Raw genomic sequence first — 18,265 nt, forward strand, 5'->3', positions numbered from 1 at the left:
ATTTTTCAACTATTGAAAATTTACATGCATGTTAAACTATGATTTTATTAGGAAAAACTTTCATGTGTTCAATTTAGTAGTAAAATCGGCATATAAACATTTGATAAGTGGGTAGTGGTTTTATATAATTTTTATTAACTTGTCCAGCTTCATAAAATTTCTAGCTCCGCCCTTACTCTAATCAGATTTAGTGTGAAATCCTTCCAAAACCCGTTCAATTCACCTACGAGACGGATTTCACCATATATATATATATATATATGTATATGTATAGACACACACTCTTGGAGCTAAGGTTGATTTGGATCTATATCGTCACCAAGGTATATTCAAGATCCGTGTCACTTTTACTATTTCATCCACGCCGAAGTCTCGATGCATTGTGTTGGCCACGAAAGGCATTTACTTATATATAAAATATAAAGTAAATTAAACACTTGTAAATTATAATGGATGCTAAATTGTGTGTTGAATTGGTCCCCTCTATTATTGTGGTGACATTTACTCCTGATGGCCAAGTTGTACTGTCCCGCTTCCGTTGTGTTGCTACAACTAGTGTTTGTAAATTCATTGTGCAATATTTTTGTTCTCGTTGCAAGTGTTCAAATATGCCAAACACAACTCAGTACTTACAACAAATCCAATCGAGTGCAACAAATTTCACACTTTCATGGCATGTTCACCAGGTATACCAGCTCGACAATTCGAACAACAATTAGCAATTGCACAGAAACAAGAAACTAAATGGCAAGATTAATAGACAAATTTACATCTATTAATTAAACCAAAACAACTGTACATTATTATTCAGATTACAAAACGGCATTTCACCATGCAAATCATTTTACTGGAAAAGTAACAAGCAGAACACACCAAAATTTCCAATTGTTTATCTACCAAAATATAAGAAGGCTCTTCTCTTTTCCCTATTGAGCCCGGCTTTATCTTTCAAAGACAACTTGCTGTGATCAAAGACTAAAAACGTTGATCCTAATTTAGATTGCACTGGTCTTGAAAAGTTTGCCTGTTTCATTTATGCTGCAACAGGCTGCACAAAACCTGCACCCGAGGGGGTTATGTCCTCTGCGGCATCTTGTTCATTCCTTGACAAGTACTTGTCGACAGCTGCAGCAGCTTGCCGCCCCTCGGTGATGGCCCAAACAACAAGTGATTGTCCACGTCTGCAGTCCCCGGCAGCAAAAATGCCATCCACACTGGTTGCAAAGTTTCCAAATTGAGCTTTGAAGTTAGACCGGTTGTCTTTCTCCAAACCTAGTTTCTCAGCAATAGTCTGCAGAAAGGGAAACAGCTTGTTATTATTTAATGAACATTCTCACCAACCTTACCCAACAGTATAACTCAATATTGTAGAGCTTTTGGTGATGGGGGAAAACTAACCGCTTCAGGGCCTAGGAACCCCATAGCTAGGAGGACAAGATCAGCCTCAATGGTCTCGTTTGAGCCTTCAATTTCTTTGAACTGGAATCTCCCATCGACTTTCTCCCACTTGACCCGGACCACCTCAAGGGCCTTCACGTTTCCATTTTCATCACCAATAAAACGCTTGGTCAGGACTTCGTAAGTTCTTGGGTCATTTCCAAACTTACTAGATGCTTCCTGGTGCCCATAGTCAACACGGAAGATTCTAGGCCACTACAAGTAGAAAACACAAAACATAAGAACATATTCCCAATAGGAAATGATAGGAGCAAAACAGATCCAAGGCCATGATAAGAAACTATTTTACAGATGTGCCTTGTTTTGTATGAAAGCTTCCTGCAAGGTTAGCCAAGCCAGCTAATCTATCACATTTAGGGACATATATTTACCTGTGGCCATGGGTTATCAGCTGCTCTCTTGCTTGGTGGTTTGGTAAGAAGTTCAAGGTTTACAATGCTGGTGCAACCATGCCGAATAGATGTACCAATGCAATCTGTGCCTGTGTCACCACCACCAATAACCACAACCTTTTTCCCCTTGGCAGATATGTATCTACCATCCTCCAAGTTGCTGTCAAGTAAACTTTTCGTATTTGCATGGAGGAACTCCATGGCAAAATGAACTCCTGATAACTCGCGTCCAGGAATACCTAGATCCCTGTTGAACAAAATATCATTTAAATGTCAACTCATAATACAAGCATATGGTTTACTTTTGCTGATAGCTCTCATAAACTTAACAATCTACCATCACCAGTAAAGCAAGGTAAGATAGAAATGATCGATTCGACATTTTAGATCTGTTACCTTGGTTTAGTAGCTCCACAAGCCAAAATGACTGCATCATTCTCAGAACGGAGGCGCTCAATTGAATACAAAGGATCACTGCCTACATTAGCGTTCACCACAAATGTAACGCCCTCTTCTGCCATTAAATTGACACGGCGTTGCACAATTTCAATCTTGTCTGTCTTCATGTTTGGCACTCCATACATCATCAGACCACCAATACGATCAGCACGTTCAAACACAGTAACAAAATGGCCCATTTTGTTTAGTTGATCTGCAGCAGCCAAACCAGCCGGACCACTTCCAATGATGGCAACCTTCTTTCTGCAAAACAAGGAGTTCATATTTTAATAGCTTCTCAGATGTTACCTTGTAATGAAATAACAACTAAAAGCGTGATGGAAATTAGACCAAAAAAAATGACATCGCAAAAGAATACCCTGTTCTTTGAAGTGGAGGCCGCGGTACCATCCATCCCTCTTCAAAACCTTTGTCTATGATCGCACATTCTATGCTTTTGATAGATACTGGATTTTCAATAATGCCAAGAACACATGATCCCTCACAGGGAGCAGGGCATACTCTTCCAGTAAATTCAGGGAAGTTGTTCGTCTCAAGCAGACGATCTAGTGCTTCACGCCATCTGTTCTGGTGAACCAGTTCATTGAACTCTGGAATCTTATTTCCAAGAGGACAGCCAGCACCTGAGCTTTCCTGCAAAAATATTGAAGTTTATAATAAGCACCATGAAAAGAATCACAATATTCATTCAATGGATAAACAATACATTAATGTGTACTCACTGCATAGAGATATTACCACAAGCCATGATTAGGAGGTATATTAGTAACAAATTTTGGGAAAAAAAAAGGCAACAAGCCAGCAGTTTTCTGGACAAGTTAAGACAAACAATATCTACGATTAAGTTATCATAAAAGTATTATCAATGCCTAAATAGTGGCAACTTTTTACTGTCTAAGATGTAAAATTACTCATCATTGTCCTTGAATTCAACAGTAAGATAAATTGAAAACAATAACCTTAACCTAACAACAATCCAACAAAAATAATACCAATGAAAGGGGGACAAAGCTGAATATTACCTGATGACAGAAAGGAGTTCCACAATCCATACAACGAGCAGACTGTGTGTTCAGTAGTGGCCCTGGCACTGATTCAATTGCGACTTCCTTCCAATCTTTTACACGCTCATTTGGATCCCGGTAAGAAATACTCTCTCGCTCATATGAAATGAAACCTCGGTACTTTTTGGCATTGGAAACACGTGTTGGTCGGTTTGTTGATTGCTCCGGTTGCACTTTCTGTAAATTTAAGTATCTAATTAAGCCAACAATATTACAGAGCAATGGTAGTATATACAATTGCTATTTCTAAGGTAATATTATAGATATGGAATACACGTTCATATATAATCAATGTAAATTCAAAAGTTTCTCTCTTTTTTTCATTTTTCTCACTTGAAACTATTTGTCCATCGTGAAATTTTAATGAGTTCAAAAATAAAATAGACTTAGTAATTCAGAATATCCCCTACCTTAGTGGTTACAGAAACACCATTTGAAATCTTTGGTTCCTTTGCAAGCTTAGCAGCAGCCTTTTCAGCCTTCATATTGTCCAAAACCCTCTTATAATCTCTTGGGAATACCTTGACAAATTTTGGAAGAAGAGTATCAAAATTAGAGAGTATATCTCTAGCAACAACACTCCCAGTGTTAAGTCGATGTTGTTCTATCATCATTTTCAATGTGGTAATGTCATCCTCTTCCTCCACATGATAGAGATCAACTAACTCATGGTTACAGCGGACGCTGAATTTCCCATCAATATCATAAACATAAGCAATGCCTCCACTCATCCCAGCAGCAAAGTTTCTTCCTGTTTTACCAAGGATAACCACAGTACCCCCTGTCATGTACTCACACCCATGATCACCAATTCCTTCAACCACAGCTTGAGCACCTGAATTGCGCACGCAAAACCTTTCTGCAGCCATTCCATTGAAATATGCCTCTCCTATAGTAGCACCATATAGAGCCACATTACCGATTACAATATTGTCTTCTGGAATAAATGTACTATCTCTTGGTGGGTAGACAACAATTTTTCCGCCAGACAATCCTTTGCCAACATAATCATTGCTGTCTCCTTCAAGCTCAAGGGTGATTCCAGGACAGAGAAAAGCGCCAAGACTTTGACCAGCACTTCCAGTGAGCTTCACATGAATCGTACCTGCAGGTAATCCCTTCATGTGATAACGCTTTGTGACTTCATGACTAAGCATAGTGCCTACTGCTCGGTTAGTATTCTGGATTGGAGTCTCAATGAAAACACGAACTTCCTTCTCAAGTGCAGCTTTTGATAAAGCTATGAGTTTGTTATCTAATGCCATGTCAAGACCATGATCTTGCTTTTCAACACAGTACTGAGCAGCCCCAGGGCGAATCTCTGCAGCTGGTTTCAAAATCAATGAGAGATCAATGTTCTCAAGTTTCTCGTTGCTCTTCACTACTTCTGGATCAACCTCAAGCATGTCAGAGCGCCCAACCATTTCAGTAATGGTACGGAAGCCAAGCTGAGACATGATTTCTCTTAGCTCCTCAGCAAGCATGAAGAAGAAGTTGATAACATGCTCTGGTTCTCCAGCAAACTTTTCTCGTAGCACTGGATCTTGAGTAGCTATACCAACAGGGCAAGTGTTGGTATGACATTTCCGCATCATGATGCAACCAAGTGTGATCAACGGAGCAGTACTGAAACCAAATTCTTCTGCGCCAAGTAAGCAAGCAACAGCTACATCTTTGCCAGTTTTTAACTGCCCGTCAGTTTGCAGAATAGCTCGGCCACGAAGCCCATTTGCCACTAGAGTTTGATGTGTCTCAGCCAATCCAAGTTCCCATGGAAGGCCAGCATTTTTAATACCTGTCCACCTAGAAGCTCCCGTCCCTCCATCATGGCCAGATATAAGGACATGGTCTGCATGTCCTTTTACAACACCACTAGCAACAACTCCTACACCAGCCTCGGAAACTAGCTTGACGCTTATGCGAGCTCTAGGATTTGAATTCTGAAGAGTACAAGCAACAAGAATGTCACCATATATCAGGAAGCAACATTTGCAAATTGCATGCATGTGTTCAAGTTCAATTGTAAAATGTTGCATGGCAAATGAGCGATCATGAGTTGGTATGATATCTCAGAAATCAATCTAGTACTAACAACTATACAAAAATAACAACAAATCGCTTGGTTTCAAGAAATAGCAATGCAGTATCACATTAAGTTACCTTAAGGTCGTGGATAAGTTGTGCAAGATCCTCAATAGAATATATGTCATGGTGAGGAGGTGGGCTAATCAGTCCTACACCAGCAGTAGAGTGTCTTGTAACCGCAATGTCACCAATAACCTTGTGGCCTGGAAGCTCACCACCTTCACCAGGCTTAGCACCCTACATACATAAAGAAGTTATAACAAAAGGTAAATTTCTGCAACATGGTAGGTGCTTTCAATAGACTGCTGCAATCATTTTAATGATTTTGTAGTGCACAATGTTGACAAGTACCTGAGCCATTTTTATCTGCAGTTCATCAGCGTTAGTCAGATAATAGCTTGAAACTCCAAATCTTCCACTGGCAACTTGCTTGATTGCACTTCTTTTTGGATTCATTGAACCATCAGCAAGTGGTTCCATACGAGAAGGCTGTTCTCCTCCCTCACCTTCACAGATGTATTAGAGTTAGTGCATAATGGTTTAGAGGTTATGGATTCTACTCAAAATAGCAAAAGGGTAAAAGGAGATATTTTAGACCTGGGAATAAAAGTAATATTAAGTTCTAGAAATATGTTAAACAAGAAAGAAACAGTTAAATAAAATAAAACACAAAAAATAAAGTCTCAAATAGTGCAATATGCTTCTTGCAGGAAAGAATTTTCTGTATAGCAAGGAAAAAACTCAATCCCACTAAAAATAGTGATATTTTGTCTTCAGAAGGCACTCTCCACACCAACAGAAGATTTTTTTAAAAAAATAGCAAGGTACCGTATAAGTTTCTTTGAGTGAAATGCAGTAAATACCTTTTTGTTTGATAGAATCAAAATAAGTTCATTTGTAGGTACAAGTATGTCTAAAATAGTGGCTCAGAGCAGAAGGCTTGTTTTGAAAGGTAATTCCATAAAGTGTTCTTACTGCAGATTGTGCAAATGGTAGCAACAAAGGGACAAATGCTACATAGTATTTCAGTGTACCTGTATTAGATTTCCCTCCAAGTTTGTTCATGGCCATAGCAAGGGCAGTATGTGCTTCCAAAGAAATGGATCCATAACTCATTGCACCAGTAACAAAGCGTTTAACGATCTCACTTGCAGGTTCAACCTCGTCCACAGAAATCATGTCAGCAGTGTCTTTAAATTTAAGCATACCACGCAGGTTGCAGGTTTTGTTGAGCTCCTGAATACGCCTAGAATATTCTTTGTATGCTGCCCGGCTGTTTACTCTAGCAGCTTCTTGTAGTTTTGCCATTGCAAGGGGATCATTGAGGTGGACTTCACCATTTTTCCTCCAGTGGTAGTCCCCTGGATTGGGAAGGGCCTTTGCATCTGCACTTCCTGGTGGAGGTGCTCTTGATGGAAATGCCAACTCATGAAGACGTAGAGCATCTCGTGCAAGCATTTCAAAAGTGGCGCCTTCAATTCGGCTAGGTGTACCATCAAAACACTTACGGATGACTTCAGAGGAAAGGCCAAGAGCTTCAAAAATCTGTGCACCTTTGTAAGATGCAAGGGTGGAAATTCCCATCTTTGCAAGAACTTTCATCATTCCATAGTTAGAAGCATAGAAATATTTCTTGACAAGTTCTTCCTTTGAGTAGGGTTTCCCATCACCATTAGGAGGAATCTTCCCATCATTCTGCAAGCACCAAATTGCTTCGATAGCCAAATAAGGGCATACAGCATCAGCACCAAACCCAACAAGGGTGCAGAAGTGGTGCACTTCACGAGGTTCAGCAGACTCCACCAACAAACCTACGCGCGTCCTCTCAAGATTGGCCACAAGATGTTGATGTACCGCGCCAACTGCTAAGAGCGAACTGACAGCAACACAGTCTGAGGAAAATCCTGCATCAAGAATTTAAACAAAACAGTAAGTTTCATGCGAGAAAGGTCAAATGTTGAAGAATGTCGTAGACACGGAAATGCATAAGGTAAACGAATGTTATAACTTTGTTGATAATAACAGCGCTACACCTACTTAATTGATAATATTCGACCTATTATATTCCAAAATTATATGCTTGGAGCTACATTTAAATAAAAATAAATTTGTTGAATGCGTTTGACTACCGCAGGAATGATTACAAAATTATGAGTAATGAGTAATGAAACATCAGTAGTATATATTGAATATTTCACTGACCTCTATCTGAGAGAACTAAAACAGTGTAGCCCTTCTTTATAGCTCCCCGAGCTTCTGTGCAAATTCTGTCCAAAGTTTCTTCCAAGCCCTTCCTTCCAGACTTCTTTGGATAAGTTATGTCAAGCACCTTGCTTCGCCAACCACGGTAGTTCATCTTCTTAATAGCCTCCATTTCATCAATCGACACCAAAGGACCCTCAAGTGCAAGGCGGTTGCATTGCTTTTCAGTTGTTTCCAACAAGTCACCTTCTGGCCCAATCATACACTCCATAGATGTAACAATTTTCTCCCTAATTGGGTCGATTGGCGGGTTTGTAACTTGTGCAAACATCTGTTTGAAGTACTCAAAAGTCAACTTCTCTCTGTTTGACATGACTGCCAAGGGTGTGTCATTTCCCATGGATCCAAGAGCTTCAACTCCATCTTTAGCCATCGGGAGAAGCAGCATTTCAAGGGCTTCAACTGTGTATCTGCAGTAAAAATAAATTTGATAAATAAACCAAAAAGGAACTCAAAACAGCAAAGATAGTCAACAAAGTCGAAACCTTGCTTACCCAAAGGCTTTTAGTGGAGTCACAATCCCATTGACGCCTGCATGTTCCTTTTTCTCATTCTTTTGCTACACCAAAGTGTAAAAAAAAAAAAAGATAAGTAATTATAGTGTAACCAAATTCTCATAAATACCAGCTAAAATTGTAGCCAGTGAAAAAAGAAAATAAAATGTTAAAACACTGTAACAGACTTACTGTGAGTGAACCAGAAATTCCAGGAGCAACTCTCTCAGTTTCTGGCACAGATTCTACAATGTCTTTGAGGTATATCTTTTGTCTCTTGAGCCACTCCCCATATGGGTGAGCTTTCGAGTACTGTGCCTTCAATGCTTCATCATCCACTACAGTATGGTTCTCAAAATCAACCAACAGCATCATTCCAGGGTTTAGTCTACCCTTTCTCAATACATCTTTGGAAGGAACATCAACAACACCAACTTCACTTCCCATGACTACACGTCCACTGTGTGTCACATAAAATCGACCAGGCCTCAACCCATTGCGATCCAGGGTGGCTCCAAGGTAACGGCCATCAGTAACTGCAGATGAAAGCAAAGTAAGCACAAATAGTACATGGGAAATGTGTGATCAGGAAGGAAAAGGTCTTCCGTATCTTCTTACAAGATATTAGAGCAGGTCCATCCCAAGGCTCCATAAGGGCAGACAAGAACTCATAGAGAGCTTTCTTCTCAGGTTCCATGTTCACATCGTTCTGCCATGCCTCAGGTATCATCATCATCACAGCTTCTGGCAGGCTTCTTCCACCACGGATAAGAAGTTCAAGAACACCATCGAAAGCACCTAGAATTGAAATGATTCTATCTAATTAACAAATCTCTAAAAATAAGGAAAATCCCATTTTCTAAGTGTACTTGATGTTTCACTGCATGAAACAATTAGCTCTTACCTGAATCAGACGAGGTAGCATCCACAATTGGTAGAATTTTTGAAAACTGATCCTTTGTTAGGCCAAGCTTCTCACACTCTAAGAGACCTTCTCGTGCTTTCATCCTGCCATGCATGCAAAAGTAGTTATAAAACCAAGAATCATAAACAAAAATGGCATAGCCATGTGGAGATGATTACATACAACCTAGAAATGGACATTGTATGGGGCATTCCAAAAAAAAAAAAAAGCAAGATTACCAATTCTTGTTCCCTTTGAGGGTATTGATCTCTCCATTATGACCTAATACACGCATCGGCTGTGCACGGTCCCAGCTGGGGAAGGTGTTCGTGGAGAACCTTGAGTGAACCTGTTTGGATGCATGAAACTTAGTAACTGTATTATACTCAACTCTTGTAATTTTACAATGTTGAACAAAACTTCTAAATGAAACACCAACACACTGAAAAAACTGAAGCATCAGTTGCATAGAATTTCATGCAAAACAGTTGGAAGCCCTAAGCTACCTCAAACCAAACACAATTTCTTCCCACCACCTAATTGGAGGTCACATCCAGAAGAGTCGGCATAGCAGTCGGCCATAGCAGAACTGCAGCTGGACTCTGCAACATGGTTATCGGGTATCAACTAATAAAGATTTCTAATACTTCACTTAAAGGCATCAAGAACCAGGACTGAAATATCATATGAATAGAGCAGTGATGGTAAGACAATTCAAAGTTTGATGCCTGCACAGGAGTCTTGATCTTACAACTGCCTTGCTATTATTGGTTCCCATCCGCCGACTATGGTCATGACTTTTTTTGTATAAGAGGATCAAGGTATTGTATTTACCAGAGCCATATAACTTGTGAAGTTTTCATGACCTAGATCTGCATAGTAGTACCCCTTAAGTTGGCATGGCTTAAGCTGGCCCTTGTAGACAATAGTCCTGGAAATCACAAGAAAGCAAACATTGAATTACTCACATGAATAGAACACAATTAGAAGGTTATTACACTACAGGATCCTTAAGAGAAAGCTCATTGTTTTTTCTTTCTTTAGTCCCATTTGAAATAGAAAATATTTGCTGATGATCCCCCCCCCAAAAAAAAAAAAAAAGAAATGTGAACTTGATTGGGATTTGGGTATCATCATCGCTTTCATCCTTCAACGTAATCAAACACAGGAAACATGAAATTTGGAAAATATTTGCTGATGATCTCTTCCAAAAAATGAAATGTGTACTTGATTGGGATTTGGGAATCATCATCCTTTCCATCCTTCAACTCAATCAAACATAGAGAACTTGAAATATGGAAGAAGAGAGAAAAGAGGAAGAAGTACCTTGAGGAGAGAGAACACATGTAGAAGTCCCTCTTTCCTCCACGACGGAGATTCAGAGCTGCACGGATAGATAGAATCGAGAGCCTCCTCAGGATATACAACTGTAATAATTCATTACAAATGAGTTAAATACACAGTCTACTACATACGCATTCATAAATTCAAAATGTAAACTCGTGGAATGACCTGCTGCTCAAAATCAGCCTCCGAACTTGAACTTTTGGTGAGGAAAACCTGCTCAATAACTGGCTCAGTCTGGAGCGCAGATTCACCTAAGTCTGAGTTGTCAGTGGGAACCCGGCGCCACCCAAGTATTACATGTCCCAGCGATTCCGCTACCTGGATAAATGAAAGTAACAGAAAACATTAGTGTAAATATCACGGCCATGAATTGAAAAAACAAAATAAATGAAAACAACTAACCTTCTGAAACTCAGCTTTGCTCCGCTCACGGCGCTTCTCATCGATTGGCAGGAAGACCATACCGACAGCATACTCGCCTGGCTGCGGTAGCTCAAACCCAGCATCCTTTGTCACCTGCAGGAGTAAAACGGTAACAGCTAAGATGAATTAACTGTTAAAACGAGCTGCCTTTGCCTTAAAATTTTATTGAGTTTCTAGCTCGCCTCTCTGAAAAAGTTATGCGGTAGAGCCACAAGGATACCGGCACCATCGCCAGTGTTCTTCTCACAGCCGCAGGCACCACGGTGCGCCATTCTCTCAAGCATCTCGAGGGCGTCATTGACCTGCAGAGAAGTGAAATCAGATCGATATCGCAAAGGTGATGTTCAGAAGAGAGAACCTGCAGAGCTACCACTTACCGTCGCGCGCTTGTAATCGCCCGACAGCTCGGCGACGAAACCAACGCCGCACGAGTCGCGCTCGCGCGAGGGGTCGTACAGCCCAATGCTGCTCTCGGGGAGCGTCGAAAGTGGCCTGACCGGCTCGGCGTCGCGCGCGGCGGCGCGGGGCGGCCGTGCGGCGACGCGCTCCTCGGTGAGCTGGCATCCGCCGACCAAACCGCCCTCGATGGACACGCCGCCCTGTACCAGCCTAGCCGCGCGGTAAGGCGCCGCCACGGAGGAGTGGCTGCGCCGAGCCCTGCGGCCAGCGCCCGTGGGCGCCGCGTCGGTGCGGAGCTTGTAGGCCATCCCTTGCGCCGCCGACATGGCTGCACCTCACGACTCTCCCTCTGCTACCTGTCACGCGACATCAAACGACGAGCATTAGACCGTACTTCTACCACCAGGAAGAAGAAAACGAACAAAATCCCATCACAAAAATACAGAGCAGGGAAGAGAAAAAAAAAAGTAGACAAACGAACAGAAAATCCTCAAAGCAATCTCCCTTTCCCACATGTCACCACCAAAAGCAACGGGAGGGAACTCGTGTCATGCTGCGATGGAACACAGCACAGCACTTGCAATTTGCAAAACGAGAAAAATACACGCACACAGGGCAAACGGCGACACACGCGGGGGATGAACAGATCTACCAACCCCCACACGGCGACGCAGATTCCATCCGCCCCCACACGACCGGCACGCACGAACGCAGAATCGAGCGAGCCACCAGTAGATCGAAACATAAAAAAAATACATAGGCCGATAGGCGGAGAGCTCTCGACGCCGGCGGCCACCACCACCACCACCAACCACAACGCACAACCCAACCAAACAAAGCCAAACCGAACCCCAAAAGCCGAGCAACTTGTTATTTTTTCTTTTTTGGAAAACCGTCTCCCGATCCTGTCAAGTTGGGAGGACGACGATGAGGAAGGGTGCGTGCGGCCGAGCGGGTACCTCTCGCTCTTGTAGCCCGGAGGTGAGACCGACGCCGACGCCGCGTCCCGATCCTCCCCACACCTTCGCCTCGCGGCTCTCGTCCCCGAGCGCGGTTTGTGCTTCCCCCTTCTCTCCCGCACGCACGGCGGCCTTCTCTACCGGCGACGCGGCGGACGGCGTGGTTGGCGAATGAATGGATCGGTTTTGGGGACGAAACGGGGCGCCGCCTCTCTCGCGGGTCTCTTCCCGTTTCCTCCTCCGAGTTTAGCGGCGACTAGGGCACTCGGCGCCTCTGCATTTATAGACAGGGGAGGGGGGGCAGGCCAACCCATCCTCTCTCCTCTTTCGTCGCTCGCGTCGCGTCCCCACACCCGCACTATATTTTAGCCACCGTTTTTTCTCCTCCGAATTCACCTCTTTTTTTTTCCCCTTTGTTTTCTTAACATTCGTTGGTTGTTAGGTTGTGACGGTATCTGCATCTCTACGGGAGTATTTTCGTACGGGTCCCCGACAAGATCAGAATTTGGGGTCCAAAGCTTAAGCCCATTGTGCTGTGCTAGCTGGAGTACGATTGTAAGTACAATGGAATGAAAGAAACACAAGATTGACGACAACCCTACTGTACCATGGATCAGTTATTACTTCAAACATTTTCTTTTGTTGTCTACTGGAGTAATAAATTGGATAGGAGTACTTCAAACATTTTTTGTTTGGTTATATATGCACGTATGACTAGCAAAAGAAAAGAGAACGTCTACATGAGAATGGTATATCGTAATTAGTTTTGTGGTTCATTTTACTCATGGTATATTCTTACTGCATATACACTAGTAGTACAAAGAAAAAATTAAGGAGATTATCTTTTACAAGCAAGGACCTACGCGCAATACAACCATGGCACGGGGACCCCGACGAAAGAATCTTTTTGATCCCGAATTAAAAACAGGAAAGCAGTTGCAATTTTGCAATCTTCCGTTTCCGCTGTTTTTGCAATCTCTGCCCCCGCGGGCCGCGGCCCCCGCTACTGTCCACCGAGAGAAAGAGAGTGAAAAAAAAAAAACACCCCGAGCAGGGGACCACCGCCAGGTCAGCCGCGACCGCGACCTGTGGTGGTGGCCATGGTGGGCCCACCCCGCTCCGAGGAGCAAACGACAGCCGCCCGTGGCGCGTGGGGCCCAGGACGACGCCCGATCCGACGGCCAGGGTTCGGCCGGCGCGCCGCCGCCGCGCCGACGCCGACGCGGGGAGCCACAGCCGATTCGGAGATAACCACGCCGCGCCGTTAGCTTTTTTAACTCGATCTCCTTATCTGGTACTCCTACGTAATTAAATTAAATCAAATTAAATCTCTAATGCGGGATTTGGTTTGTAACAAAATTCCAAAAATCGCGATGGATTTTTTGTGTTTGGCGAGTCCTACGTGTCGCTATCACGTCGGGCGGCCGCGGCGGAGGCGGAGAGAGAGGCGCGAGGCGGCGAGCGGGTGGGGGCGTGACAGTGTGCAGAAGGCGGACGGGCCCAGGCGCAGCGAGGGTAGGGCCCCGCGTGCCAGTCTGCCAGACGGCGAGGCGGTGAGGTGCTTTCTGGGGAAAGCTTCTTCTGCACGTGTTCGTCGCCCACGCCAACGAGGGACGGATTCGATAGATCCTGGATTAAAATGCTACACGCACAGGTTTAACTTTTAACAGTAGAGAAGGAATACTATTATCGGTAAGGATTACTCTTATTTCTTTTTACATTCTTATCCTTGCAATACCCTTCTGTACCTATATCAAAATTTCATATATTAGAGGACTACTCCCTCCATCTACTTTTGATAGTCATATTTCCAAATCTGAAAATTTTATTTTTGATAGGCATATTTCAATCCAACAACTTATCATCTTAATGACTTTTTTGGATTTAATACATGACTCTTCATTCTTCCACACATGATTGGCTACATGGGCATTGAGAAATGTAAATATTAATGAATCGCTTGTTTACGAGGAATGACTAGTAGCATATTTAAATAGATGATAAGTAGAATTACTTATCATTGGCCTGTGTGCCAAGATGAAATATAATTATCAAAAGTAGATGGAGGGAGTAATACATTAGTGTTACTTTAGTACAACTGTTACAGTATGTGCACTATGCTAAAGCAACTTATATCTTGTAATAAAGGGAATATTAATTAGTTGTTTTGTTTCTATACTAATATGTTACTGAGATTATAATAATCATTTTATTTTGAGATAAAGAAACTATATCAGTATATCAATCTTTAATTAACATGTTTTATATAAAAGGCACGAACATTAGGAAAGGACCTAATATCAAATAACTAGAAGGTGTGGGGCTTCAAACCCAAGTCATCTAGCACACCACCTTGTGAAGCTAGCTGAAAAACCCCTGGGTGTTTCTCATTAACATGTTTTATTATAGTTTGTTATTATCGGTCCATGTTTTATTTACCGAGGACATTTTTAGTTATTTTATATGAACAATATTTATAGCTAGTATTGTCATGAGAATTATACACACCCCACCACCTAAGTTAGAGGTATTTATTAAACTCAAACTATTAAACTTGCCCAGCCATCGTACTCCTTCTGTCCCATAAAAAGTTAAATTCTAAGGATGAATCTAGACATATACAATATCCATATTCATCCTAAAGTTCTGTTTTCTATGGGAGAGGGAGTGTATATGATAATAAAACTACTACTCGTAGTCAATATGACCATGCTATGTCATGCGATCAGAAACATTATGTTATAGCTAGCATGCTCATATCCACTTCTAAAATGGTGAAAGTCAAATGATAGTTTTCCACCATCAGCGTTTGATGGATCAAGAGAAGTTATAGTATATTCAAGGTAAACTAGTGAATATGGATGTGAAGACCATATAAATAAGTTACTAGTGCTAGTAATATATTTAACATCACTGGCCTCGTCGCCATGGCCAAAAGAAATCTGAGAAACCAATCGTTGAAGTGTTGCGCACTGCATACCTCATCAATTAAGATTAGAATCTTGTCCATCATCCCTATTTTAGTGGATTACTTCTCGTTCAAAATTAGCTTATCCTGACAAGCTGTAAACCAAGATTAGCACCGCTAAAAGTAAAAGATCCAAGTGGAAAGCTGTCCCAAGTTAAAAGGACAACATATTAATGCAAGTGTGGAAATTGGTGCATATATATTCTATTGCAAAATACTCCTAGTACTCCCTCCATATCCCTAATCATCTTCATTTTTTCAAGCCATCGAAACCAGTACTCCCTCCATCTACTTTTGATAGTCATATTTCATCTCGACACACAGACCAAGGATAAGTAATTATACTTATCATCTATTTAAACATGCTACTAGTCATTCCTTGTAAACAAGCGATTCATTAATATTTACATTTCTCAATGCTCATATAGCCAATCATGTGTAGAAGAATGGAGAGTCATGCATTAAATTTGAGAAAGTCATTAAGATGATATGTTGTTAAATTGAAATATGCCCATCAAAAATAAAATTTTCAGATTTGGAAATATGACTATCAAAAGTAGACGGAGGGAGTACTACTTAGTGTTATTCTTCTTTTTTTTTGTATTAATAAAAAATAAAAGTAGCTTTGTACAAGATAGGACTATAGGAGTGTCTTGCTTAATTTGCCTTTTGCTAGTACTCCTATTTATTTAGGACTATAGGAGTAGTTCCCTTGTCTGTATTTCCATAGAAGTTTAATTTTCGATGAATCTGCTTGAACTGTTGAACATGAATCCCGTTGCTAACATCCAAGGTTTCCTTGGGAGATGTATCACATGGTCGTCGTATATTAGTTGCATGACTCTTTAGAACAGATATAATAGTACTGACTCAGCCGGTGATAATAACCACCACATCAGTATTATCATACGTTGAGGAGGGAGAAAGCATGAGAGAGAGAAGCGAGCGCTTCTGCAAGCACCGGACGATAGCACGACAAATTAGGCAAGATGAAATATTTTATTCGCTTTCTGGGTCTATAGTTCAGTTACTTGATCTTATGTGCATATGCATACTGTGTGGTTTCAAGTACTAGTTTAGTTTTATGCTGAAGCAGGACGGGCTACATAGATGGAGTTTAGTTTTGATCACCTGTACATGCAACAATTAAACCTATTCTTGCATCCGTAAAGCCTATTTAGAACCAATCTTTTATATAAACAATCTACAATATTAACTTTAGATGACATGTACTACCGCCGACTACTACTTTCACTATTAGCCTTGCTCTTATCAGACCGTCCAAAACTTTACATTACTGTATCTGATTGGCTCTTGAGCTGTGACTTGGGGCGTTGGCGTTGCTGGTGCTGGCAAGGGGAACATGGCATGGCATGGACCTCCTGGGCCCACAAATAGCTGGGTCCCACGTAGTAACGCGGCAGCTTGCTGCACTGCCACGGATTTGCACTTCCCTGCAGTCCTCCACCACCATGGGGCCCATGCCGACGCGACGCATGAACATTTTGGGAAAAAAGGGCACATAGTTGACCGCGGAAGCGATGCGCACAGTGGCACCGGGAGATGCGCTCACACGTGACGCCCTCCTGCCTTGTCTGATCCCCTTTTCCCTTCTTCCTCTCGGTTTCTTCACGAGGCTCTGTCCATCTGCCTACAAGCCCAGGCGCCACGTCCAGATGCAAATATACTCATGTCGTATTAATCATTTATTTCTTTTACCCAAACTGAACTACAGTTCTAACCATCCCTTATTTAATTGAAATACATATAGGACCTGTTCGGCTGCTATGTTTAACAGCTGCACAGTTGCAGCTAGCTAAACAAAATACTCTAGATGTTGGCTGCAACACAGTGAAAATAAGCGCAGCCGAATAAAGCTATAGACTATTTGCCCTCTCTACTAATTTATGTTTTATGTGCTAAAGATATACTAAAAGAGTAAATGATTTCAACGCTATCTAAAACTAACCAGAGTAGATTGGACTGATGAAAAAATGAATTCAAAAGATGGAGTAGGGTTGGAGCCATTCCGCAACTCTCCTTGAGACTTCGCTAGTTAGATTCAAGTGTTTGAGTTATTGGTGGAAAATATTTTTCGTTTTACTTTGTGAAGCTCTCGTCGAAATTTTCATAGGAGTACGTTTTCTCGGGGAACTCCAAACAAACGGGGCTGAACACTTGTTCGACAGATCCAATGAGCAGTTTGTAGATTTATTTGTAGGGAGGTGTCATTACTGATTGAGCATTCCCATGCTTATCAAGCAATTCTCTAATTCCTCGGGTATTTCCAAAGTTTGCCGATTTTCAAGGCGAGTGCTCAGCCTAGGCTTCACATGGCATCGTGGGGCATCCCGCATCCCATTAGCCAAATGGAGCGGCCATCAAACTATTTTAACTCCACGGTCGGAGTAACACATGTTGCGTGGCACGCTTGGTGAATACTACGTCCATCTCGTATCTACCACACGGGTTAGAAAAATGTATTGTACCGGCTCATGTCTAACAAGTTAAAATAAGTAACTCTACTCATTCTTTTTCAAGTAAAATTATGTGTAAAAAGCTCTAACATTGGTCGCTAATTTTAGTAATACACTTTTATATTTTTTTAACTATCGTGGTAAAGAAAAAATTACGAATACATAAAACATAATAATACTTCCTTACACACCCACAATTATTTATATTTTTAAAATAGAGAGAGTATATGACATGGAGTAAAATTTGAAGTTATGACTGGTTTTATATAAGGGAAATTTTGCTATAGGACACTCAAAATTTGTTTAATTTGATGGTAGAGATCGTAAAAAATGCGACAGCTGAAAGATACTCTAGAAAATTGGTAATTTGCTGAAGGACACTTCTAGCTCAATCGGAGAGACAAATTCTTCAAAAAGACGGGAATGACCTTTGGGTCTAAAGCTTTTTGAGCCCAGACTAAAGTGAAAATGAAACATGATGTATGCTAATGATGTACTTGAGGCTATGACAAATTTAGAGTTGCATAATTTCTAAATTGTTTTACTCTAACACCATGCTTTAAGCATGTGGTCA

The 18,265-nt window shown here is 41.6% G+C and overlaps 1 protein-coding gene across 2 annotated transcripts; it reads right to left on the bottom strand.

Moving 5' to 3' along the window:
• Positions 1–757: 757 nt before the first annotated feature.
• On the bottom strand, positions 758–12,504 carry LOC127761687 (glutamate synthase 1 [NADH], chloroplastic). 2 transcript variants are annotated; one of them, XM_052286015.1, is made up of 23 exons: positions 12,247–12,504; positions 11,266–11,643; positions 11,071–11,190; positions 10,868–10,981; positions 10,631–10,783; positions 10,445–10,545; positions 9,953–10,049; positions 9,358–9,467; positions 9,119–9,222; positions 8,833–9,012; positions 8,407–8,750; positions 8,215–8,279; positions 7,661–8,130; positions 6,493–7,362; positions 5,810–5,964; positions 5,534–5,695; positions 3,784–5,313; positions 3,332–3,550; positions 2,668–2,942; positions 2,247–2,552; positions 1,830–2,097; positions 1,399–1,653; positions 758–1,291 (listed from the first exon to the last, which is right to left on the bottom strand). In XM_052286015.1, the coding sequence occupies exons 2-23, from the start codon at positions 11,611–11,613 to the stop codon at positions 1,034–1,036; spliced, it is 6,504 nt and encodes a 2,167-aa protein (XP_052141975.1). In that variant the 5' UTR covers positions 11,614–11,643; positions 12,247–12,504; the 3' UTR covers positions 758–1,033. The 2 variants fall into 2 exon arrangements, with proteins under 2 accessions (XP_052141975.1, XP_052141982.1); XM_052286022.1 differs by lacking the exons at positions 9,953–10,049; positions 10,445–10,545; positions 10,631–10,783; ... (2 more) ...; positions 11,266–11,643; positions 12,247–12,504 and adding an exon at positions 9,625–9,938.
• Between the last annotated feature and the right edge of the window lie 5,761 nt (positions 12,505–18,265).

This window comes from Oryza glaberrima, chromosome 1 (assembly GCF_000147395.1).
Source record: "Oryza glaberrima chromosome 1, OglaRS2, whole genome shotgun sequence".
NCBI lineage: Eukaryota > Viridiplantae > Streptophyta > Magnoliopsida > Poales > Poaceae > Oryza > Oryza glaberrima.